This window comes from Lutzomyia longipalpis, chromosome 3 (genome assembly GCF_024334085.1).
Source record: "Lutzomyia longipalpis isolate SR_M1_2022 chromosome 3, ASM2433408v1".
NCBI classification, from domain to species: Eukaryota; Metazoa; Arthropoda; class Insecta; order Diptera; family Psychodidae; genus Lutzomyia; species Lutzomyia longipalpis.
Genome location: NC_074709.1, coordinates 6975230 through 7001792, shown reverse-complemented (window position 1 = coordinate 7001792; position 26563 = coordinate 6975230). Strand labels below are relative to the sequence as shown.

The window sequence follows — 26563 nt, the reverse complement described above, 5'->3', positions numbered from 1 at the left end:
CTTTTCCAGGGCTCTTTAATAAATTTTCTCACTCTTTTATGTAACAAGAAATCCTTTTGTTTTTCTTTAATGGAACAATAACAGAACAATTTAAAAACATCAACTATCAAAATCTTTTAAAAACTTTAAAGTTGTAACAGAATAATTTTGGACAGAGTCTTATGTGTGAAATTTATTTTTTTTATTTAGTTTCTAATCCATAAAAAAGGATAATTATTTTTTTTAACTAAATATTACACCGAAAGCTCATCTTAAAAGAAATTTTAATTCAATTCAAGAGATCGATTCTGTCAAAAATCCTTTAGTTTTTTTATTGCAGAGTTTTTCCAAATTTTTAAGTTTAAAGTTCCTTAAGTTGAAGAATAATTTGCAAAAATTGAAACCAACTGACAAAATCTTGTAAGATAAAGAATACGTCAAATCTTATAACTAACGAATTGTAAGAAAATAAAATAAAAGATTTTTGACAGAATCGACCTCTATCTCAAAATTAAAAAAAAACGGAAAATCCATTGCGGGATTCCTCAGAGAATGAGATATTCTGAGGGTAATAAATTATTGCAGAAAAAAGCTTAAAATACAAGATGCGTGGTGGAAAATCCAAATGTTGCTTTTGAAAAAAATGCGATTATTTACATTTTCCCGATCGAATGTGTTTGAGAAAGAATTTTTTTTTTCAAACACACGCGTTGTCATCTGTGAAAATATTCAAAGAGTCAGCGTCTTTGTCTGGCTTCTACAAATATTGTCACCGCATTTTCATGAAATATGTATAATCCTCAAGGACGCCACAGAGTGGTGAGTTTGGCATCCACGCAATAAATTAGGAGTCGAAAGAAATCATTTTTATTTAAATTTAAAATGAATGAGAAAAAAAGTCCAGCTACTGGTCTCATGATATGTCCGTTAGTAATTATCTAATAAGCAAACTATGGGTCCATGTCTTGAGTCTATAATGTCTCTCTTTTATGCTTTGACGTAAGCAATCAAGCAGGCCCCCACCATTCCGGATCTCTCAGTGAAAAATTTGGAATTCTAGGTTGATATACACAGGGTAGCTTTGGAGCTACTATATATGCGCTCTTGCCTAAAGAACAAAGATTGGATGCTTAATTTAAATATCTCCAGCTCCGGAGAATTCCTTTCTTTCAATCACCACGTCTACGACGACGAGTAGGAGGGAACCCGTTGACATTGGACTACACGTTGTGCTTTTTTCTTCTCCATCATACCACGAAAAAAAGCACCAAGAGTGCGATATATAATTTTATTGCTTAACAACTAATTCCTCGTGGAATTGGATGTGTGAAACACCTCGGAGACGGAAAATCTCGCGTCATACTCGCGCAAAAATCCTCTTTTTTCGCAAAATTCGGGCGCAAAGCTGTGATTCAACTGTAGTTGATTTTTTCTTTATTTTAAGCCCCCAAACACATTCCGATCATTTCATATTTCTGCCTCGTCTTGGTTTGTTTTTTCTTCTTCAATCTCTCTCCTCCTCAACATACTTCGTCCACCCACATTCACCCTGTTATTCATTTAGCCTCAAGTGACTCTGCTTACTCGTCGCTATTTAACCATTTCCTCCCATTAAATCCAGCTACAGCTCTATGTGTGTACTGTACACTTAGATTGTGTTGCAACTGAAGTAAATTTCGAACTGATTAACCCTTTTAGGGCCAAATGGTTTAAAGGGAAAATCTACTAAAGATCGAAATCAAAAACCAGAAAGAAATTTTGGAAAATTAAGTTTCGAAGGAAATTCTTTATTGAATTTATCAAAATTATTACATTTTGAAAAAACAATTGGGCGATTAACCCTTATATGACCAGATTTTTTTTTTAATTTCTGCAAAGCCTTTTTAAGAGAATGTGGAAAATTATTCAAAATAAAAACATTCCTAAAAGAAAAAGATTTGAGAAAGAATAGAATATTTATTATATTTTATTATTCTACTTACCCCCAAATTTCCTTAAAAAGACCTCATGCGCCATCTACCTTCCCCTCAAATGAGGAAGGGCCGAAACGATTTTGGCACTTTCGCCCTTCTTTGTAATACTATGTCTTAGATAGCAAAGGTTAATGTCTGTGTTTGATCGTCTTTATCTTTTGACTGGGTTGAGATATCTCAATGCGGAAAAAAGCAAAATGTAGAAAAACTCAAAAATTTTCATTTGCTTCCGATTTGAAGTCGATAACTCAAAAATTGTGGGAGCTAGAGCCAAAAACGTGTACTATACAATGAATTATTAAAAAAAAATTAAACATCAAAAAACGTAACACAACCTCCAAATTTTCAGGAATGATTCAAAATTTTATTCTGAACAACTTTTCTTATGATGCAAAATTTGATTCAAGTTGTGTTTTCTTCATAATTTGATGTTCAATGCAATTTTCCACGATGGAACAAGTGGCGCCACTGTTAAGCAATAGGAAGAAATAGAAATGCTCCAAAGTGTATACAGTCCATCTTGAAAGGGTTAAGAAGAAATTCAATGGGAAGGGCAATAATTGCAAACGAAGAGACAATTCCGCGGGCACGCATGAGAATTTTCTCAGATTTCCCTCACAGCGCTCTTTACCATCCGTCTAAGCGTTTTTCGTATCAGATTATATTCCCTTTTCGCACATGCCTTTGTCTAATACCTCGCATGTCATTCACTACCTCTCATACCTAGGCCGCACAACCGCATATCCTTCTCCTTCGCACCACCCCACGGGGCTTTGGTGGGTATGAATAAAACAAAAGACGAACCGGATTGCCCAAAGGACCAAAATCATTCACTGCCATCTCCGCAAGACGGAGTCTTCTCCATATTGCCATCTCCGTTGCACCCATTGTGTCTTACGGGACGACACGTATACACCGGGGGACGCACGGGAGTTCCACCAAAGATGGAATTACACAGAGAGACTCTACCAAAGGGGGATTCTCATGGTGTTGGGAGGAAGATGATGAAGAAGAAGAAGAAGGGGCAAAAGAGCGGGTACGTGTATATAAGAAAATGTAATTGATGATGTGTTGGTTGGAGACACGATGGCAAAGCTATAATTTCTTCTCACTGAAAAAAAGTATAACCGTTCCCGTCCTTCTCTTTTGGTGTTGTTTCTAGAGTAGAGATACCGCCGCCGCTGAGGAGACACCCAATGGATTCTTTGGGAGTCAACAAGTCAACAAGTGGGAGAGGGATGGCATGAGATAAAAGTCGAATGATTTACACAAAACATGTTTTACGTCGAAAGAGATTCCTCTCTCGAGAGACTCAAATCGTCAAGTTGGCGCCAAACCAATGAACTCACAAGACAAAGTGGAGAAACACACGCACACATCCACACATTTGCACCACCACATAGGCGCGTAAAGAGAACATTTTTTCACCCACATGAAATCGAATTATAATACGGAATGCACATGTGCGACACTGTACTGTCCTCCCTTCATCGGTAATGGGCCCTCTCTGATGCTTCTCATTCCTTAATTAGGTCTCCCTCGGCGTCCCCTTGTGCGCACCTCAGCCGCTCACGTCGCCACATTTTCAATTTTATCTCGACCCAACCACCTCCGGAGAACAAAGGCGTCACACCAATTCGCAGGAATTCCCTCACAATACACAGAAACATCGAGGAAATCCGAACGCTTCTCTTTTACTTTAGAGTTTTTTTTTACTTCATCATACTCAACACCATCCACCAGGGTCAGAGTTTCGAGAGTTTGGTCGTTTCTTTGAATTCCGAGAAAATTATATACCTATATATAGCAATATATATATATTCATACATATTTCGCTTAGGTAAGGATGATTAAAGATGAATTGAATTCAACTTCAAACGGATCTAGATTAATTCTTTGGAATACTTTTGTATAAAGAGATCTGAGGAATATTTTTGATAAAATTATTTATTAGGGATTAATTTTAAGTTTATTTTATACCTAATTTTTATGTTTTTGTAAAGAAATCTAATTTGTAAAATGAGCTATTGGGCCTAATTCAGCGACCAAGAAACCCTTGAAATCTTTAAATTTTGTACTGAAATTTCAAGATTTCAAGCGAATTTCAAGGGTTTCTTGGTCGCTGAATAAGGCCCATTGTTTGAGAAGTATTTTGTCTTCAGAATTTAAAGAAAAAATAAAGTTTTTCTTCAACACAAAAAAAAAATATTTTTTAAGATTTATTGTTTGTAGAATAAGGAAAATTGGAGAAATGATTTTTGGATTATATTTAAGAATTCTTTTCTCTTACTCAACAACATTTGCTCCTTGATTATGTCTTCTTATTGGCTCTACATTAATAAAACATAGAAGAAAACCTTTTATAAATCAATTAAGTTGATCTTTTTGAGAAATATTAATCCTCATAAAAATATTTAAGGTTGCTTTCCGATTATCCTAATTTTTATCCCAAAACAGTCATACATTTGTTTTATTATTTTTATATTGGGGTTTTTTCTTAATGTTTCAGATTTTATCTCATTTTTTTTTCTTAAAGAATCTTCAAAAGCTTACTGTTTTTAGAACTTAGCTTCGTCTTTTCTTAATTAATTACTTGTTTAAATTAGGAATTTTTTAATCTTCAATTAGTAATTCAGAGAAAAACTTTTTAGACTTTCGCTGATAAGAGCTTAGAAAATCAGGAGTAAGATCCTTTATCTCAAAAACGTTAAATTATGTTTTTTTTTTATTTATTAATTTAAGGATTTATTTATTTAGCTGATAAAATTGAACTAAATCAACAAATCTTTAAATTGTTAATGAAGAATTGAGAGAATTTTCCAAAAGTTAACCAAAAACATATTTATGCTGCAACAGGTTGGGAGATTTCTCCAGCATTCCTAAAAGCTTCCAACTTTACAACATATTCCTAATAAATTCTAATCACCTAATCAATCTTACGGACCAACGAAATCTACAACGCTCAATCGATAGCACCATTCGATTGGCATAGAGTACAAAATGTCAGATATTAAGCTACAAAATTAAATGCCATGAAAAGGAGTCCCATAAATCACTCCGAAAAAACGTGTTTATCCACACTTTGGAGGTGTTTCCTTTGAAATAAAAATTTTTCCACTAATTTTCGCTCTATATTTTTCCAAAAGTAAAATACCTCTTCGGGCTAAAATTGCGACAGAGTTGGCAAAAAAATAACCAAGCTCGTATTTCACACATATGTGTACGTATATAGATATATTACAACGAAAAATTATGCACAACATGGCTTCGCGAGAGAGAAAAAAAAGGTTAAAAGCCTCACGAAGAAATCAATCGAGAAAATACAACAAAACAAACTTGAGAGACCCAAATGTATTGGTCACAAAATGTACGACATGTGAAAATGAATGGGTCGAGAAGGTAGTTACCTACATATGTATGTATAATAAGAAATCGTTTTTGCATTACACATTGAATTTTGAGGAAGTCTCCGAGAAGGTGAAAACGATAAAATATTCGGTGTATGTTGTAATAAAAGTTGCCACTTATTTGGGTGACTCCTACTTTTGTCTATGCTGTTTATGCTGTGATGCTTAACATTTTTTTCTTCTTCCTCACAGTCAAATATAGCTCTCTTCCTTACTTTATGTCTCACTTTTTTTTTGGGGAATTTATTCGGATTTGTCTGGCTGTTGAAAAAAAAATTGAGTGTGCATTATGAAATGGAAACCTCACATGTGTCTATGGGAGAATTTCCTCGCTGGGAGGAGACTTTCTTTTGAACTGTGTGTGCTAGTTTTTTTTTCCTCTTTCTAAGCTTTCCCCATAATTTTTTTCTATTGACATCCCTCACATATGTTTGCTATGTACTTACACTACCCGCCAAAAGTTTCCGGATGAATGAAAATTTCGTATTTTTCTAGGGAAATTCAAGTTGCTCTGGTTAACCGATTTTCAGAAATCAACCAGTTTTGGAAAGGTACATTTCTTAACTTTCTAAAACTGGTAAATTTGTTAAAATCGGTTCAGCAGTTTGATTGCGGCGGTCATTTTAGTAAACCCATATTTATTCAAATAAGTTGACCACAGCCTTAGTTTTTCACTAAGATTACCGTTACAATTAAACTTCTTAACCGATTTAAACAAAATCAGATTTAGATAAGAAATTAATTTACCTTTCCAACGATAATCTATTTGTCAAAATCGGTGCACTAGCGGACAATTCGCAAGAGATTAAATGAAAATTTAAGAAATATGAACCAGTCTTGGAAAGGTGAGAAATATTTCTTTCTAAAACTGATAGATTTAAAAAAACGGTTAAGTAGATTTGAAAATATATCCATTTCAAACCTTAAAAATAAACCATTTCAGCTCACCTAGAAACTTTTTTAGGGCAGTGTATGTATCTATATAAGAAGTAATGAAGAAGAAGAAAATGCCAAACAGACTGGTGCTCTGGGTCTGAGATAAATATACTGTTGCACTATTGGAAAGTACTTAATCATTCGGTTGAAAATGTATTATGTATAAAAATATCAACAAGCCCCAGACACTCAATAACACGTGGCGCAAAAATTACAATAAAATATCACATGAGGAGGTGTACGAGTCATTTGGAATGGGTTTTAGCATGTCTGGTTGTCCCTCATTAAAGAGACTTTCCTCCAACACACACTTACGTCCAACCCAACGTCTCTCTAATTGTTCCACATGCAGTGACATGGAAAAAAGAAGAATGAAGCATGTTATGTATATAATGAAAACACCTCAAGATGTTACCTCTTTGTACCCCCCATCATACTAAACATGTGAGACTTTCAAAGGTCGCAGACACTACCAACAAAAAACGAGAAAATTAGAAGCAGGAAAGACGAGGTTTTGTGGTGTACAGATTACATTATGGAGAAACTAGGAATCCCCTAAAGTTGATTAGGATTTTCGACTTGAAACAACTTTATTTCTCAATGTGGTTTTGGGTCGGTTTGAGGCACTTAACACAGTAGCGCGGGATCTTCAACTACTTATGATTTTCTTTGGAGCATTCCTCAATCACACCAAATCGATTGAAACTGGTTGTGAAGCGACACTTTTTCACTCCACTAGAGGCAAATATGCTTGGATCTGTTGAAAAAAAAAAGAAGCCACCAAGACCCCATGGCAGCTGGAGTGAGGAAAATTTTTAGCACGCTACATTTAAGATGAGTCTCCAGAGAGATCTCCGTCGACGGTGGGTTCCTGAAGACGCACAAAACGACGAAGAAAAAAAAACCACCAACCCATAAGATAAATTACGTATGGCGAGTGAAGGTAAAGGCACACATGTGGATAGCACAAGCAAAAAAAAAGGCAAAGACGAAAGAGAAGGAATAAGAAACAAGACCATGAAACAATCCGCCAACTTTTACGATGGACACCTTCGAGATCAGACAGGTGGTATTATTCATCCACACACATTTAAAGATCCCCGCCAAAAAAGACGAAGAGGTAAGAAGAGCCAAAAGGAGAATTACGAATCACAAATGAGATATCTTCCTCCGGTGCGCGATGTTTTTCCCTCCGCAACTCAGTCCTCTCTGTTGAGCATTTCTCGTATAAAACCCCATCATTGATTGCTTATTTATAGCCAATGCAAGGAGTGAACACCTTTAACCACCAAAACCATCCACTTCTTCGTTCAACATCTCTCTCTCTCTCTTCCTCTTGATTCTATATAATTAATGCGAATCAATAAGTCAGGTTGCGGGGGATTTCCATGCAGGATATACGTTGGTAAGTTAGGTATATAAGTACCTTAAATATTAAAGTCTACGATGGTGGTTGTATGGTACCCAGAAGGAGTTCACATCAGCTCTCATTAGATGTGATCTCAAAAACCCATCAATTACGTGTCGTCTTTTGGAAAAAGAACTACTTAACTCTGACCCCTGAGTTAATGAGAGCAAAATTCAAAAGGTAAATAGAAGGTAATTTAGATTTTAAAAAATGGCAAATAATGATTTCAGACTTAATTGTTAAACGAAAGGAGCTTACTCGTTTCCGTATGGAATGACCGTTAATTTTAAAAAAAAAGAGGTTTAGTATTTTTGTCATAAAAGCTAACCTTAACCTCTAGGCCGCCAAGCGGGGTCGTTGAACGACCCCAGCCCTATTTTTCGTGCTATAACTTAATAAATATAAAAGTTAGCGTTCCCATCTTTTGGAAATAAGTTCCTTGGTTATCTGAGGAGGTTGTGTAAAAATTTCAGTTCAATCCGACCACCACAAGAAAAGTTATTAAGGAAAATGTAGAAGAAGGGAATTCAAAAATTGGTGTAACGGCCATGCTGCGGAAATTTTCTTAGAATGAAGTTAGTCACATCATAAATCATATGGTTGAAGGGGGTTGAAGGGTTGTGTTTACTTTCTCACTTTACCATCTCAGTGTCAGAATTATCGCGAATAAGTAACATAAACAACATAAAACATAATTAGAAGCATATAAATGTGCAAAACAATAAAGAATATTCGAGAAATATTGCCATTTATCACGGTGCGGGAAGTGAGGGGAATGTGGGGAAATAGTGAAAAAAAAAAAGCAGTTGCGGTCAACTTCGTGGCAAATTTCTCACGAAGAAAGTGTGAAAAAGGAGTGAAAAATGTTTTTCCCTAATATCTTCTTCTGCGTGTTTCCGGGTGGCGAATTTGTGATGCAAGGGGCAAGAGGACTATATAAGGAGTCTAAAGGTAGTGACCCGACAGTTCCCGATTGTATGGTTTATGAGAAAATCGACTTCCTTCTTGGGGTCGTTCAACGACCCCACCTTGGCGCTCTAAGGAAGCTCCAAGGTCTTGGCGGCCTGCAGGTTAAACAAGGAATCTGGGAAAGATCATACGGTGGGCTACCTCAAAGCCTCATTAGTTTATTAAAAGTCAGTTTCCTTATTTATAGAACAATCCCGTACTATTTTATATTGAATATTTCTGAAGATAATAAACATTTAGCAAAAAAAAAAACTTTATTTTTTCACTACAGAAAATTTAAGATTATAGTTATTGAAGAAAATTAAGAAATTAACACTAAACGAAATTTTAATTCTTTTTACATTACATGAATCCTAAAAGAAAAGTTTCCACCATAAGAAAACATTTTTCCTTGCTTTTGACTCTTTGTTTTCTAATCTTTAGAAACTCTCAAAAGTATTACCCTAACTCAAAATTCAAAATGAACAAAAACACAGAGAATTTCCTTAAATACTTCTATACATACATATATAATTTGAGACATGAAACATATTCTTAGGTTTATGGCAAAAGCTCTCGGCAGATGTAACTGTACCTCCGCGCGCGAGAGCATCAATTCTTTAAAAGAGATCAGTGCAAAAATTTCAATGGATGACCAGAAAGGATGAAGCGGTTTTTGAGTCAATAGAGAGGCATTGGACGCTCTCTTCTCGTTACATGTCTCGCATAATCGTACAATCTGATGGCGGCAGCGGATGCCGGCATGGAGGCGTCATATTGTTGTGTATTAGAAGACATCAAAGAGTGGAGAGCCACAAAAGACCAAAGGCGAATGACGATGAAATCTCGCCCGGTGGAACAAATGAAGACTCTTTTTCATCATCATCGCTTTTTGTCTCTTCCAAATCACAGAATATATGTATATCGTCATGGAGTGTCTAGCTAGTGGATGAGGCAACAGAGAGGAGTTGGACAACAACAAAAAAAAGACAACAACGAAACATCCATTATAGAGAAGACCTCTGGGAGATACCTGTGCGGCGCAAGAAAAGAAAGAAAAAAAAGAAAGAAAAGCACCGTGCTTCAAAATATCAAAATCTCCGTGTTTCCAACGAAGGCATGGAACATTCGAAAATGAGGCAACATATATAAGCAATTTATACATATTGTAGATGTAGGTATGAGTTCAAGAGTGGAGATTATGTATGAAGGAGAGACCTTTTATGTATTAGGGATTGTAACTAAATCAACACAAAAGAGACAAGTTTCATCCCAATCTCTTGGTCTCCTTCCACCATATTGCCTCCACTGCACCATCATATACCCAACATTGGCCGCCAGGCTGACTCTACTCGTCTGTGGAGAGATGACTGGAAATTACTAAACTGTGAACCGACGAACGGGGAGCGATGCACAAGAGAACTCCGATAAACCAAAGCAAAAACCTATTCCTTTCCATCGGTGGAACCTTTAAAAGGTAAGCCCCCTGCGTCTCCCCCCTAGAGCGTACGTATATGAGGTGTGTAGCAGCACACCGGAGAAGGCGGCAGAAAGTGGAGGGATAAAAAAATGTGAAGAAAAGAAAAGAGCAAAACCCCAACAGCCATCAAGTCCCTCATCTTCGCCTTCTTATTCCGTCTGTGGTGAGGCCTTTAGCCGTATGACATGAGAAATCATTTGCTAGATGCGAGAGGTAAAAATTAATGTTATATAGGAGGCTCCTCTCTCTCTTCTTCTTTTTTTCTTCTTCTTCTACATAATAAAGCCTGTCGACCTGAGATATTCCTACCTTAACACAGAAAAAAAATTATGGAGAATAATCAAAGTAAATATAAAGGAGAAAGAAAGAAAAAAAGCTTCACAGAGAGAAGGGAAACTCCACAAGAGGTATTCCGAGAGAAGAAGACACCGAAGGGAACCCCTCGCCACTTCTTTTGCACCCTCTCATCGTGTTTTCCCTTCTCTTCACAGCAAAACCCCATCGAGTTGGAAATAAATTCTGGCAAAAATGGCCAAAATGTACACTTTGCGTTGCCATACTGAATTAATTTGACAATAACACCTGCTCTCGGTTGACTCCACACTGTCGGTGTTTCTTTTTGGGCATTTCATTGCGTACATACTTGTTGTTTCTCCTCACTTTTGTACGATATTTCTCTTCCAAAAGGTACCCCCATTGCCCCCCTTCGAATTTCCACAACTGATTGCAATATTTCGCCTCAAGGTATAAAGCAATTAATCAGTCCCTGGAATATTCCCGCCGTACATTATTCCAGGAATTTCCATTTCGGACGTGATTTAAGAAAGCAGGTGATTTTTTAATTGTTATATTGAGATTTTTTTTATTTAATGAAGGTTTCTTGTTGATTTTAACGACAGTACGGCAATGAAAAATTATGCTTTTTCTTTGTAATTTATCTGTTTGAACTGACATACATAATATATCTATTTAAGTGCAAATAAATGTGATAGATTATGTAATTCTTGTTATTCTTATTCTAGTACATCGAAAGAAAGTATGATAGAAATCTAAGAAATAAAGGTCGATTTTGTGAAAAATCTTATAAGAATCTGAAAGTTTTTGTCTTTTTTTTTATTCATTTTAAACTACTTAAAAAAATATATTTTTAGAACAGTATTTTTTGTTTTTCTTTTATAGATGAATATAAAAAAGTCGTTTCTTGACATTTTGAAATATGAAAAAAAGAATTTCAAGATTAATTTAATCAAGATATTTACAAGAAAGAAGAAAGTTTAAGGAGTTTGAAAGTTTATTTATTTTTTATTTCAAAATGTCAACAAAATATTGTTTTATAAAAATCTAAATGATTAGGAAGAAACGGAAGAAATTATCTAAATCGGATCTTGTTACGTTTCTTATGTTTCTTAGATTCACAAAAACTAAAGTAAGAAAAATGTCGGAATTCTGATTAAAAATCATTTCCTTTCTTTTCAAAAATTCATGTATTCTAATTCAAATATTCCAAGATTTTGATAGTTTTTTTTTCCTTTTTTAGAGTTTTAAAACACCAACACAACTGACAAAATATTCCAGCAACTTCTTAGTTGAAAAGAAAAGATTTTTAACTGAATTGACCCCAAGATGATTTAAGTTTTTCAAGTTTGGATGATCCTCTGTTAATACTTTTCAAACACTAGGTCCCAAAACTAAAATCGAGGATTTCATTGGATTTAAGACATCTTTCTTTCAATGCTTGCAAATTTGAATAACTGTTTGATTGCTTTAAGTTCTTGTAAAACTGTTACTGTTTTAGAATTCTCAAGATGGCTAACTTAGAAAACCTTCTTTAATGGATCCTTTTTTGCAGGATATAACCATTTAAAAACTCTTTCTTTTCAGCTAAATTTTCTTTTATTCAATTTATTTAATACTACAAATTAAAGGTATAAATGTATTGCGCGAATTAATTCCTTTATTTTTACAAGCAAATGGGGTGAATCCCTGACGAAAGAGGTCAACAGTGGCATTCTCCTCCTATATATTGCACAAAAGAAGGCCCCGAGGCACTTTAGCAATTGTTTTTCTTGAATAATTGAATGGTGAATTGCACCAATTTCGATGTGTAAAGTCCCCCTAATTGCAATTAAAATTGATTGTGCGACTTTGCCACCGAACTCAATATTGCAGAATGCACAGACGCAAGGAATGTCTCTTTTTCGCCGATTGGAGACAAAGGCTGCAGAGGGCAAGCGAGCTTCATTTAATCAGCATAACAAGCCATGAGGAGCCACCCAGGGATCAATTTTCAAATAAGGTGTAGGCTGACTCGCCAATATGTCATCCAATAAAGGGTTTAAGTTGAAAATATATTACGAATAGGGGAGACTGTGGTCAAGTAGGTCAAATTTTTCTTTTAAAACTACTGAAATGTAGGTATATAAGTCCAGGGTCCCCTTAACGTGCTTCAAAAGTGAATTGCCTCATGAATGAGGTAATGGGTAAACATTTGCTTGACTCTATGTTATTTCCTGATTCAGCTAATCTTGACTTCAGCACACAATATTAAATCTTATCATCATGATCGCGGTCGAAGCGTCGAAAGACGAAAATCTTGTGACATGAGTGTAACGGACGGTGAATTTTGAAGCCGTGGTGTGGCCCCAAGAAACCCCACTGACTGCTGCGAAAAAAAAAGACAAGCTTTGGGAGCCAAGAGACGACTCACGAGTTATGAAGAAAAAAAAACGAGAAGCATGCAACAAGCTCTAAGGCGCCGAGCATTTCACTAATGAAACTAGATATTTCTACACCGTGTGCCTGTATGCGTGCCAACAGAGCATAGAGCAGCCGAGGGGGTTCTCCCTGTGTGCGCGCCTTTCATCATTTTTCAAGCTTCATCGGCGCGACTGTATGCGGGAATTCCCTTACGTAACGAAGTCAGCAGCAATTCACACACATGTGTATATAGTTGAGAGGCACTCGCATTTTGCCAATTTTGTCGCCCCGAAATTCTCCTTCTCAACCAAAAAGTTCTATGCGTTGCGTGGGTTTGCCCCGTTGTTGAATGGTACAAAAACAACCCAAATGTTTCGCCAAGATTTTTCATACTTATTGAGAGATCTTGCGCGCGCGAGAAAAGACCAATTTCCTGCTACACATTAGCTCCACCCATTCTTTCCAACATATCTCCTCACCTTCGTCTCGGAAATCTCCTCAAATGCCACGCAATTGCGAGGGAATCACCCATAGTGTGATTCATACGCCATTCATCTTTGTTTTGTCTCCCCCCTCGACGCTTTAAGATCTTCTTCTTGTTATGGAACTTATTGGGAATAATGGTGGCCACCCGATGTGAGCGTCATGCGAGGGTGTCCCCACCCCGCGGCAATTTCATGCGACAATGAACAAAGTGTCGCGCCACCTGATTTTACGAAATATTTTCGCCATGACTCGTTTGGAGCCACAAACTCTTACCAGGCATTCTTCTCCCACTCCCAAGAAAAAAAACTTAACTAGTAATTGACCATTTTGTGATATTTTCTCTCAAAAAGTTTCTCTTTCAAATAGAAAGAAAATAAGAAAAGAAAAAATAATGAGGGTGGAGTAGGCAAAATAGGACACAATGCTTGGGAGAGACTTACTTGATGCTGCTGCCTTCGATGTGACTCCTTTCCTGCGACCCATGACGTCAGCAAATGATGTTGATTATCTCCAATGCAAAACAATGTATTCCTCTCTCACTCACACATCCACTTGCTTTATGGTCCATGAATGAAATGGCAATACCTCAGCCTCTCACACACAATTTTTTTCTCTCTCAATTAACCTTCCCTTTCGTGCACGCGAAAAATTCCTTATGGCCTTCTCCTTCTCGCACGCGCGCGCGATTTTCCCAACTGCACTCTATTTTCGTCACATTAAATTCCTCCCTCTGTGCATATTTCCACTGTCAATACCTTCTTATTTTACTTTTTTTTCCTTTAATATTATTTTTTTCTTAATCACCCACACTGACACAACTCCTCGAAGTTAGTTCTCAATGGAAGAATTTAAGGTAGATTCTTTTTTTCTTATGAGTAAAAAACACAAAAAAAATTATGCTGAATGTTTATTTTTTGGCACAAACGCTTATCCGCAGATCCTGTCCTGTCTCCTTATGTATGCACAACAACACACAACACCTGATTCACCTTGTGGGAGATTCCGGCAATGAGGTGCATGCACTTGTTACCTCTCTCTCTGCCTCTCAAGCAACCCCACACAATGAGAAACAAAGCACTGGCACAGAATACAACTCACACGGTTGACGGTCGACGAACAACTGCTGATCCCACTTTGACGGTGGACTTCTTCTCCGTTTGCAAAACTGCACCAAACCACAAGTAACTGAAAGAGACAGCAATACAGCGCGTGGTATTATCTTTTTCAAGCACATCGCGGTACAACTAGGTACCTCTGGTGAGAGAAAATCTTCAAAATTGTTAAGATTTCTTACGAATTCTAACGTTTTTTTTTGAGAGAATTTTCAAGAAATTCTTCCAAGAAAGTTCAAAATTAATTTTGCATCAACAGTTCGTTAATAAAATTGATTTGTAAATCGAGGGCTACATTGTAAAAACGACTAAGTCGGTTCGGAACTTACCCTCGTCTCCCCTATAGTGTAACTTTTCTTATTTTGCTCCAAAATTTAATTTTGAAGCGATCTTTCATGCTCCAGATTTCTTTTATAACTATGTAATACAAGGAGATTCCTTAAGGACCTCAAAAACTGAATAGTCCAGTTCATTCCAAGTAGTGAGGACTTACCTTAAATTACCGGAGGATTAACCTTTCCCCTGAAAGTCCATAAACGTCTCCGACAAAGTCTTCAATGAAACACTCTGCACCGAGACATAAAAGTCAGACATTTTACCTGAGAAGTCATACCTAAAGTCCTAGAAAATCCCCAAAACCTCATTATCGGTCCTCCAGGTAAATTGTTAACCACTCAAAAGTAAAAAGACTTGTTGAATTTTTATTGGCCACTTTTGTGGAGATTTATTTGAAAGCTTTGCTTTTTTACGGGAAATACCTGCGAATGTAGCGCGTGTAGAAGTTGCCTCAAAATATACAAATTTTCGGTTTTGTAAAGCACGGAATGCCCGCGAGTCCGGGATACTGTGTGAGATTTACGTGGAACAACTGAGAGCGACAGAAATGAAATCCTCAAAACTTATTTGGATGATTCCTTTTTGCTCCGAGTCACGTTGCCGGAAGGCTTCGGTGAATCTCTGAATTTGCACACAGAGAACAATAAACTGATCAACGGAGATTTCACGATGATTTTGGGGATCACTCTTCTTGACCAGGAACTTTATAAAGTCCGGTGAGAAGCGGAATCCCATCTGTTGGAAAGCTATGGTTTTTTGGAAAGAGAAACGTTAGAATTTTGAAGTTCTAATGAATTTTAATTTTAAAGATGGTTTTACCTGAACTCAATTCTCCTTCGTCAATGTGTCCAGATGAGTCACGATCGTAGCTCTTGAATGCATTCAACCACTGATTAATGTAAGTGTAGAGTCTATCAAACTCATTAATATCAATCGTTCCACTGTGATCCTGGTCAAACATACCTAAAAAAAATTTTTTTATCATCAAAATCTTTTATCACGAATAGAGCCCATAATCCGTCCAAATTAGCGTTCTTGTGATAAAAACCTTTCCCATATCACTAATAAATGCATTTTAATTACGAACCAATCATAAGACGGCAAGCTGTGTCAGAGAAATTCTGTCCACGTCCATTCACAAGAGCACTCTTCAGCTCTTCAGCATTGATCTTTCCGGATCTGTCTCGATCAACAACTCCGAAAATTCTCTGCGTTTCCGGATTAATCCCAGGAGCTCCTCCCATCATAGGTGGTGGTGCCCCATAGCCACCTTGATTTTGATTGTAGCCCCCCGGCTGCTGACCACCATATCCCCCGTAGCCGCCTTGATAGCCCTGAAAATATCCGGAAGTAATTGCAATGAATCATCGGAAGTCATCAGAATTTTTTTTTTCAAGATTTTTCCCTTTTTCCAGCAAAACCACAGAGATTTCTCATTCAATCCCTAAGGATGAGCAAATAAGAAAGGAAATGGGGGAATCCAATTGGAATTTAACTCACCTGATAAGCCATAATTTAGAGAAAAATATAACTCAAACAGCAAGGAAGGGCACAAACACACACTAAAATGTCAAATGTCAGAATTCCGAAGTTTTCGAATATAGAGAAATCAAGTAGGCGTAGAAAATTAACAGGTAATAAAATATTGTAAAATGTATAATTTTTGTTTGTGAAAATACGACCTCAGACAGAGACAAAAATCATCGTTATAACTGATTTTTTGCGATTTTGTGATCAATATTCTTTTTCCAAAGAAATAAAATAATAAAACATAAATCTAAAACATCGTGAGCATCGTATCTTCTTTACTTTTTGTTTAACACTTGGAGGACTCGAATTTCTAACCTCAAACTTTGAGCTTAATTTTCAATTATAAAGAAAACGTGTTTCCGGATTTTCTTTTGACGAACTTGTTGTATTTGAATCCGCATACACATAGATGTAGAAATTATCAAGATAAGGTGGATAGATTTTAATCTATGGCGGTTTAAAAAAGTCGAATTGGCAGTGATAACCAGTAAAGTCCTCCAAGTGTTAAAAACCGTTTTTTCGGCATTTCTGGACCTCCTATACGACTAACACAGAAAACCCTCATTTTTTATCTTCTACAGTCAAAAACAATAGCTGTGACAAATAAGCAAGGCAGCGAGCAAACAGAATCCTAAGAATTGATATCACCTATTTGTAGTGAATAATACAAAAAGAGTGGGAAGACAAGGTGTACGACCAGCTGTAGGACCAGTAGCAATTTCATAATTCAGTCAGGTATTGGTTAGCGTCACATCGGATGTACTCTTTTACGACATTTTGAAATTTTTATTCTTCCATCACTGTTGTTTATTAGGTTTGATTCGGCCAATCTGTTACGCAAGAAAGCTGCACTATGTTTAGTTCTAACTATTTTCAGTAAATTCACAACTAAATAATAAGAAAAACGAGAGAAAACTGGGATATAAATTAAATTTTCACTTGGCGTCTGTTTTCCTTTTGAAGATGGCGGTTGTGAATGGCGTGGCGGGCTGTCAAAATTAATTTTCGCCTCCTAAAGTTTCGTTTCCTAAATAGTTCTGAAAAATACGCGATCAAGATCAAAATGAAAAGAATCTCTTTTTTTACATAAATTCCCGAAATATTCACCTGAAACTTTCAACAACTTCTTCCCCCCTTATTTTCGAAGTTGTTGAGCATGTGACGTAACCTCAATGGCACCGGGGCACGGTGTGTTTATTTTTGTGTGCTGCAAATATATTCCGTGCGTGAGCAATGCAAGTAAATAGTAGAAGAGTGTGTGACGTGTTCCGGCGGCACTACACCAGTGGGGTGTCCGGGAAAACAGCCACGGCCAAGTATGTTCGACAGCAATTCCTGGATTTCTTCATCAGCACCAACCGCCACAGCTTCATCCGCTCCAGTCCCGTTGTACCCTTCTGTGATCCCACGCTGCCCTTCGTGAATGCCGGCATGAATCAATTCAAGGGTGTCCTTCTGGGACGTGAGGCACCCCCACAGAGGCGCGTGGCGAACAGTCAGAAGTGCATCCGTGTTGGCGGGAAGCACAATGATCTGAATGTTGTGGGAACAGATGGGTATCATCACACATTCTTCGAGATGCTGGGCAATTGGTCTTTTGGGGATTACTTCAAGGAGGAAGCTTGTCGTATGGCGTGGTCACTCATTACTGGACCACTCCGGATCAATCCCCAGCGCCTCTATGTTACGTACTTTGGCGGGAATGAGCGTCTCGGCCTACCGGCTGATACGGAATGCCGGGAAATTTGGCAAAGTATCGGAGTGCCGGCTGAGAGAATTCTTCCTTTTGGGATGGAGGAGAATTTCTGGGAAATGGGTCAGACAGGGCCATGTGGTCCATGCACAGAAATCCACATTGATCACACACTCAGGGGGGAGAATAGAGCGCTGTCGGTTAATCTTGGTCTGGCAGATCTCACAGAACTCTGGAATATTGTCTTTATTCAGTACAATCGTGAGGAGGATGGAACAATGTCCAGCCTCCCTGAGAGGCATGTGGACACAGGGATGGGCTTTGAGCGCCTTGTAGCTATTCAGCAGGGATGTAGGAGTAACTACGACACAGATCTCTTCACACCGCTTTTCCGAGCCATTGAAAATGTAAGTAAAAACATTTTTTTTCTTAAATTATTTTATTGCAAAATAACCTTTGAACGGACAACGTAAAATTTTGATTAAAAAAATCGCAAAATAATCTTTTTGAAATTTGCATGAAAGCATTCCAAAAATAGACACACCTTTGCCCACAAAAAAAAACGTAAAGAAAACTCATAAACAATTAACTCTAATCATGCTATCTCCCTATAAAATTACTTATCATCAATGGCTCACAATAATTCGTCCAAATGAGATTAAAGAAAAATTATCAAAGAGTTCAAAATGCAAGTTTGTGTTGAGCTTTATACGAAACGCAAATTAATTCCTGGAATACCGCTGTCCACCAGGGGCGTAGCCGGGAAAGGTATTTAGGTGTTTAAAACCATCTAAAACACCTCAAGAATGTAGACAGTTAAAAAAAACGTTAGAAAATAAGCGTAAAGTATAAGGAAAAAAATCAAAAAAAAATTTAAAGAGAAACATCAATCGTAAGAAAAGAAACGTCAACCAGTAGGAATTCATAAACTGCTAACTTAACGTTAGAAAAGACTGTGGTGTGGAGCATTTGAAAATAAATAATGAACGTTAAAAAAAAAGTCAATCGTTTGAAAAAAATTGTCAAGAGCTCGAAATGAATGGTCAAAGCTATTGAAATTAACGTTAAGTTTCAGAAAAATAAATGTCAAATGATGAAAAAGAAACGTCAAGTGTTTTAAAAGAAACGTCAAGCATTAGAGAATAAATAGAAAACTGTAAGTAAAAGAAACGTCAATCGACAGAAAAAAACGCCAAGTGTTATAAAATCAACGTCAAATGTTAAAAAATAAATGTCCAACTTTAAAAAAAAAAGGAACGTCAAACGTTAGAATTGCACAAATTCTACAAAACTTGCCTATTTGATTGTTAATTCAATCTCAATCTGCATAAACCTGATAAACTTTGACTTTTAAGTACTTAAATATCCACTTAAATAAGTTTCTGGCTACACCCCTGCTGCCCGCGGTGGCCTTCAATTAAAGCTTTTTCACTGCCTTTTAATACGTATTTATTCGTACAATGACCAAATCACTGCCAATAAATTCCCGCTCAATTGACGTTTTTTTTCTTTTTTGAATAAATTGAATTTCTGGAATTTTATTCTCACTTTAGACCGCCAAATGTGATCCATATAGGGGCGCTTTTTCTGCCACAGCTGCCTCATATCACCTGGATACAGCCTATCGGATAATAGCTGATCATTCCCGCATGATTCTAGCCTGTTTAGCGGATGGGATGATACCGGATCAGAAGTAAGATGACATTTGCAAATGTCAAATGCATGACGTATAATGCTTGTTCGGAAGTGTTCGTGTGTCTTTCGTGTGTATGTTGCTTGTCAAATTATCAAAAAACAAAGAATTTCAATTTCAAAAAATAACGATTTAACGTTGCTTTCTTTTGTACAATCTAATAGTCACAGATTGAGGAGAATCCTCAGACGGACCCTCCTCATCTCGGAGCGATCCTTCTGTCAGAAGCGTCTCCTGGATGAGGTGATTCCGCGCGTGGCAGAAATTCTCGGGGACACTTACCCCGAAATGCAGAGTCGTCTGGGGGATGTACTGCAAATTGTCAGGCATGAAGGGGAGATTTTTGATCATCTTCGTCAGTCTAGTAGTCAGGATGTGAAGAAACTCATCAGAGATTTCCCGCATCTCGAGGAATTGGATGTACTCGATTCCCCGGGATTTGTTTTGGCTTTTGAGGAGCTGCAGAAGCACAAAATGCACTTCAAAGTGGCCAGCAGTGGGCTTCCCATTGTCCCGAGTGATATGCTCTTCAAATTCTACAGCACATATGGATTGGATCGAGACACACTGGAACACTTGGCGTGCCTCGAGAAGCTCCACATTGACATGAGAGCCTTTGAGGAGCACCTCCGTGTGGCAAAGCGGAAGACACTTCTCTCCCGCAGGGGATCACAGAAAATCCTTCCGGATCTGGCAAAGATCCCCGAAACGGATACAACGCCCAAATACGAGTATTCATATGATAGGGATCACCATGTGTATCGTGTTCCAGCGGTGGAGGCGCGTGTCCTGGCAATTTTGGTTGATCGAGACTGTGTGAAGGAAGTGAAGGAACTTCCAGATGGTGAGACTGTGGCAATTGCAGTTGATAGGAGTAATTTCTATGTGGAAAGTGGTGGTCAGGAGGGGGATTTTGGGACGTGTACCCTGGCAGATGGGACAGAGATGCTCATAAGGGGAGTTGAGAATGCCCAGAATCACCTCCTACATGCCATTGTGTGGAAAAATGGTGCTAGAATTGGTCTTGGTGACAAAATAGTTCTAAATGTAAATACCGAAGCACGTTCGGGGAATATTCTCCATCACACCGCCACGCATCTTCTCAATGCAGCCGTCCGGAAGATCACAGATGGGGTTGTCTATCAACGATCGAGTTCCGTGATGAGTTCGGGCATGAAGATGGAATTTGGGGTGTATGGTGAGAAGAAGCTGGATGTGGAGAGTTTGGAAAAGGTTGAAGGTGTCGTAAGATCTGCCATTGTGAATGAGATTCCCCTGGAGATCAGCACCATTGATGCGCAGGAACTTCTGAGGCGCAATCAAGAGGTGACAATGGTTCCGGGAGAAATTTATCCGGATCGTGGGCTTAGGCTCGTTGAAATTGTTCACAAAGGAGGTGATTTCACATCCCGGGAGCTGTGCTGTGGTACCCATGCGAGGAATACGAGGGAACTCGAGGAGTTCTGCATAACAAATGTTAAATCCATTGGGCGTGTGTCGTACGTTGTGTCAGGCGTGGCGGGGAAGGCGGCCATTAAGGCGCAGGAAACGGGAAGACAAATGAGTGAGGATGTTCAGGTGATTCAGAGGGATCTGGAAACGGGGAAGCAGCAAATAGAGCATCTGGAAGCGAGGGTGCATCGTCTCAAAAATGTCCTCCAGCATGGATTTCAGGTAAGTTCAGCTCTCACGGCAATTATTCGTTTGTCCAATTTTTCCGGATTTCTAACCTAACATTTTTACCATTACATTCAATGGGGATGAATGAGACAGAAAATCAAAATTGTACTGAATTTATTTTGAATATCTTAGGTTAGAAATTTGTGTAAATGATGATGGAGTTATCTCTTTGCAGGAGAATCTCACAATCCCGCACACAGTCAAAGTGACATCCCTGGAGATTCTCAACAATATTGCTAGGAAGATTCGCACCGTTACGCGAGAATCTCTCAAGGAATTCATTGAGATTGAGATGAAGAATGTCCTGGATGACAATCCTCCACATTTAAGTCCCTTTATCGTTCACTTCCTGTCCAGTGCATCACTCATGGAGAGCGTATCACTGTCAAAAGCCACGAGATTGTGCCCAGATCGACCAATTTTAGTCATATCCCTCACTGGAGGGGAAATTAAAGCTCGCTGCTGCATACCGAAGGCAAGCCTGTAAATTCCTTAATTTACAAAGATTTTTTTTTAATAATTTCTATCTCCACAGGGATTCATTACGAAGGAATTCACTGCAGAACAGTGGGTCAGGGAGGTAGCTCAAGTATTCAATTCATCCTATGCTGCTCCAAAGGGACAAGATGGGGCCCTCGTGTGCAATATGAAGGGAAAGAAAATTAAATTCTCCGCCGTTGATACTCAATTGGAAACTGCCCTCACTTTTGCCCGGGATTATGCTTCCAAATTCATGCCACGCTGATCGTTATCAATAAAAAAAAGTTGTTGCAATTTGTAATTATTTTGTTTTATTCTTCGAAAATTCCATTCATGGGCAATTTTCAGGGGGAACTATTAGTGAAATATTTAAATTTTCATTGAAATTTTCGAAATTTTCCTCCATTTTGATTTTTTTTTCATAGCTCATTTCACAGTCCACCATTAAAAAAATCAAATGAATGCTAAGAGAAGGAGATAGCTCTTCTAGGAATTACTACAAATCAATTTTGCGACGCTTAATAACTCCATTTTCATAATCTTTTAGTAATTAGCAAGGGGTGTTTATCTGGCGAATCTTTAGATATTTTTAGCGAATCTTCGCGAATCTTGACGAATCTTAGCGAATCATCCGAATCATGGCGAATATTGGCAAAAATTAGAAAATATTTGCAAATATTTGTGAATTTTGATCAATATTCTTCATAAATAGTTAATTAGAGTTTTCTCGGAACTGTGGAGTTTTTGATATTATCCACCTAACACAGAATATCTTTGAAGTTTCCCGAACTTAGGGAATCAAAGGAGTTGATGTGAGAATGTACGAAGGATGATCCTCTATCGCAGAACAATTTTAACCCATCTCATCTTGTAGGGGAACATAAAAAATAGAAGAATCGCGAGAGAAACTCCCCAATATCCACTGGGATCACATAGAAAAGTGCAGTGAAAGTACAGTCCGGGAAAACATAACCTCAATTTTGGAACAACATTTAAATGAATAGGAGGAACTTCATTGTGTTCTACCAGCGTTGCATCGGGACCTCTTGAGCTTCTTTATAACCTTCCCAACCTTTCCTGCCTACCCGGATGAAGATTTGAATGATTTTTGCTTTACAACTTTTGTCTTTCCGGACTTCAAAAACTTCCGACACTCCAAAAGAAAAAAAAACTCAACAACGAGAAGTCCGGAAAGACAAAAGTTGTAAAGCAAAAATCATTCAAATCTTCATCCGGGTAGGCAGGAAAGGTTGGGAAGGTTATAAAGAAGCTCAAGAGGTCCCGATGCCACGCTGGTCGAACATAATAAAGGTCTTCCTATTCATTTCAATGGTGTTCCAAAATTGAGGTTATGTTTTCCCGGACTGTACTTTCACTGCACTTTTCTATGTGATCCCAGTGGATATTGGGGAGTTTCTCTCGCGATTCTTCTATTTTTTATGTTCCCCTACAAGATGAGATGGGTTAAAATTGTTCTGCGATAGAGGATCATCCTTCGTACATTCTCACATCAACTCCTTTTACGACGATTTTAGACTCCCTTTTTCTTAAAAAAAAATCGTTCTTTTGAAACCAAGTTAAAAAAAATCAAACAAACATTTAGGTACGTCTATAATACGTGAAATGTTTAAAAGTTATAGTTTTTTGCCTAATATATAGGCGAATCTACCGAATAATCCGAAGATTTTCATTCAGAAAAACACCCCCTGGTAATTATCAATAACGAATTTAATTAATTTGCGAAAAACTTTTGTGGTCAGTCACATACCCCTTCTTGGCAGTACGAACTTTTCAAACATGGCATACAGATGGTTAACAAAACTTTGAATTAAACACAGGAAAATTCCCATCGCCTCCAAAAAATCCCCAGAAAAGACTCAAATTCACTTTTTAATTCATTTTATTTACTCAATTTCATAAAATATTAACTATTTGTACAATAAAATTAGTCTTTGCAACAAAATAAATGAACCAGGAAATTCAGGTTGATTTATGAATCCATCTTATTCGATTTTTATCCACATTTCAAGGTCACTGAAGTTTTCTAAATCAGTGATTATCGACAAATTGTAGGTCAGAGAAGAGAAGAATTGTATTTGGAAGTGGTCGTGGTTGGGGTGATAGTATCGTCACAACTTGTCGCTCCATATCCACCTGCCCAACGCACACGAATCCCGCAACATTTGTCTGAATCACATCATCTTCGGCGGATTCGGCAAAACTAACGGCCAAAATGTGATGCAGCAAATTCAGTCCCGGCTGCACAGCCACCAGCTTTGTCATATTGTCCTCTGCCTTCATCCCGAGCGGCATGCACGAATCCGGAAGCGATGGGGCGCCAATTTTGAAGACTTTCATCTCGCTGAATTTCACATCGAACGAATGGGGGTAGAGTGGAGATTTGTTGCCGTAGAAGTATTCCCGGATGCGTAGATCACGATTCTCAGCACGTGCTGCCTTGCTGCGTTCCACAACGCCACCACTTTTGGGCAGGAAGACAACTTTCACGAAATTCGGCATATCACGGAGGAGTTCATTGTAGAGGCGTTCCTGATCGATCACAAACACAGCTCCAACCTCAAATTCCTTGGCAGCGTGCACGAGATGCCTGTACCCGGCTCCCTTAACCCAACCACAAGTGTTTATGACAACTCCGGAAACTTTGGCACGTTTGTTGGCCTTCAGAGCGTCCAGAACAACTTCCGCCAGCTTTGACATGAGTGCCTGGTAGAGGACATCATTATCCCCAGGGGATTTGTGGCCAAAATGGTAAGCCAGGGGAGCTTTCTGTGAGAATCCCTCCTCCACTGTGGCCGGACGTTCAACCAATAGCGCACCAATGGTTCCCGGAATGGAAATACTACCCTGTCCCGGGTCCAGATCGACGTACAATGGACTCCTGCCCTGACGCACGGCGTAGTTTAGGAGAATACGACACAGGGTGGTCTTTCCCACATCTGTTGGCCCCACAATCATCACAATGGGCCCATTAGTGCCGTCATCTTCAGCTCTGGCGCGCATATCCTCAAGTGCAGAATGGCAATTCAAGTACTGAATCATTGGTGTCTCCTTCGCCACATAGCTCACATCTGTCTTCCCGCGGAGCTTCAATGTACATCCGTGGTACGTGAAAATTGCCACCTTAGCTCCCGTCGTGAACTCATACGGCTTGCCCTTTACTAATTCCGTCCCAAACAACTCCGCATGACCAGAAACAAGCTGAAAAGGAAGAATTTTTCATGATTATTTTGATTTATTTGAGGTTATGTTGCACCTAAAACTCACCTCAACTGTTACTTTCTCATCCTTACTCTCAATCTCAAACCTCAACTCACAGTCTACATCAAGTTTAAACTCTTCAGAACCTTGTGTGTCGTTTGACATTCTTTGCAATGATTTTTCCTGATTTTCTTTCCAAAAGAAATAAAATGTTTTGATCTCGATTGAGAATGTAAACAAACACTGACCATGCTGAAGTTTTTCTTCAACACGTACGTGGACGACCTCATTCCGAATGCAGCCGATCGCACACGAAGACGAAAGGAGCTTTGTCATTGCAAAACTAACCTCAAAAATTCCCCAAAACAATTTTGCTTTGTAATTTTCTCTGAATTTTCCTCCCAAATCTCGTGAAATTCCTTCTAAAAGTCTCACCATGGATTTTGGAAATGATTGGATGACTGCCAAGCACAGCACTGGGGTGAGTATTCAATGAATTTATGAGTTTTTCATGAGAAAATGGGAAATCTTCAGGAATGTCTCATTCAACCCATTCAACCCTTCCGGATGTTAAAATTCTGATTCCCTTGCAGACCACCATCATGGCTGTGGAGTTCAAGGATGGTGTAATTATTGGGGCTGATTCTCGTACCAGTACTGGCACTTATGTAGCCAACAGAGTGACGGATAAATTGACCAAGATTACCGATCACATTTACTGCTGCCGCAGTGGTTCAGCTGCTGATACCCAGGCAATTGCTGGCATTGTAGCCTATTCCTTGAATTTCCATGAGAATCAAACAGGAGAGGAACCTCTTGTGTCGGAAGCAGCAGCAGAATTCAAGAAGTACTGCTACAACTACAGGTAAGAAATGATTTTTTTTCACTTTCCGGAAGATCTTTTGCAAATTAAATCCCTTTCCGGACAGAGATGAACTCGTTGCAGGGATCATTGTGGCTGGCTGGGATAAGCGTCACGGTGGCCAGGTGTACTCCATCCCCTTGGGGGGTATGTGCGTGCGTGATAAGGTCACTATTGGGGGTTCCGGAAGCTCCTACGTGTATGGCTTTATCAAGGAGTACTTCAAGGAGAATATGGAACAAGAGGAATGCGTGGAGTTTGTCAAGAAGACCATCTTTCACGCTATGCACCACGATGGGAGTTCCGGTGGTGTCTGTCGCATTGGGATAATCACGAAGGACGGTGTGGAGCGCCGGGTATTCTTTGCAAATCAAGATGGAGCAGCAGCTCAACCCCAGGCCACCCCAATGGCGATTTCTACATAAATTAGCATTGTATTTGTGGAAATGAAAGAATAAATGGGAGATTTTTAATATTAAAGAGATTTTCTTTTCAAATTCTTCATCCACAAAACTTGTCCGGGAAGATCAAAGAAGAATTGAAGATGAGGGCGCTGCAAGCGCAAGATTTTACCGCCGAATTCGAAAAAAGTGAGGTTAGGCAGTGACTACCCTCCATTTTATTCCCTCCAACACCTGCTTCTT

General features: G+C 38.4%; 5 protein-coding genes across 7 annotated transcripts in view; 2 read left to right on the top strand and 3 right to left on the bottom strand.

Moving 5' to 3' along the window:
- The window catches only part of LOC129791733 (uncharacterized), a 43267-nt gene extending 28732 nt beyond the window's left edge, over positions 1-14535 (bottom strand). For 2 of the 3 annotated variants that reach the window (XM_055830068.1, XM_055830070.1), the window contains exon 1: positions 13755-14442. In XM_055830068.1, the coding sequence (XP_055686043.1) occupies positions 13755-13797 (43 nt within the window). In that variant the 5' untranslated portion in view covers positions 13798-14442. Of the gene's footprint in view, positions 1-13754 lie in introns of all 3 variants that reach the window. The other variant, XM_055830069.1, reaches the window with a different exon arrangement.
- Positions 14536-15234: 699 nt separating this feature from the next.
- Positions 15235-16367, bottom strand: LOC129791732 (peflin). The gene is made up of 4 exons (XM_055830067.1): positions 16263-16367; positions 15850-16096; positions 15582-15725; positions 15235-15508 (listed from the first exon to the last, which is right to left on the bottom strand). The coding sequence occupies exons 1-4, from the start codon at positions 16272-16274 to the stop codon at positions 15282-15284; spliced, it is 630 nt and encodes a 209-aa protein (XP_055686042.1). The 5' UTR covers positions 16275-16367; the 3' UTR covers positions 15235-15281.
- A 902-nt stretch (positions 16368-17269) lies between these two features.
- LOC129791727 (alanine--tRNA ligase, mitochondrial) lies at positions 17270-22139 on the top strand. The gene is made up of 5 exons (XM_055830062.1): positions 17270-18392; positions 19539-19678; positions 19843-21352; positions 21534-21833; positions 21894-22139. Exons 1-5 carry the CDS (start codon positions 17526-17528, stop codon positions 22101-22103), a joined length of 3027 nt encoding a protein of 1008 aa, XP_055686037.1. The 5' UTR covers positions 17270-17525; the 3' UTR covers positions 22104-22139.
- A 1581-nt stretch (positions 22140-23720) lies between these two features.
- LOC129791728 (protein CLP1 homolog) lies at positions 23721-25715 on the bottom strand. Its single transcript, XM_055830063.1, has 2 exons — positions 25124-25715; positions 23721-25057 (listed from the first exon to the last, which is right to left on the bottom strand). The coding sequence occupies exons 1-2, from the start codon at positions 25493-25495 to the stop codon at positions 23888-23890; spliced, it is 1542 nt and encodes a 513-aa protein (XP_055686038.1). The 5' UTR covers positions 25496-25715; the 3' UTR covers positions 23721-23887.
- LOC129791730 (proteasome subunit beta type-6) lies at positions 25394-26399 on the top strand. Its single transcript, XM_055830065.1, has 3 exons — positions 25394-25538; positions 25651-25922; positions 25987-26399. Exons 1-3 carry the CDS (start codon positions 25494-25496, stop codon positions 26342-26344), a joined length of 675 nt encoding a protein of 224 aa, XP_055686040.1. The 5' UTR covers positions 25394-25493; the 3' UTR covers positions 26345-26399.
- The last annotated feature ends 164 nt before the right edge of the window (positions 26400-26563 follow it).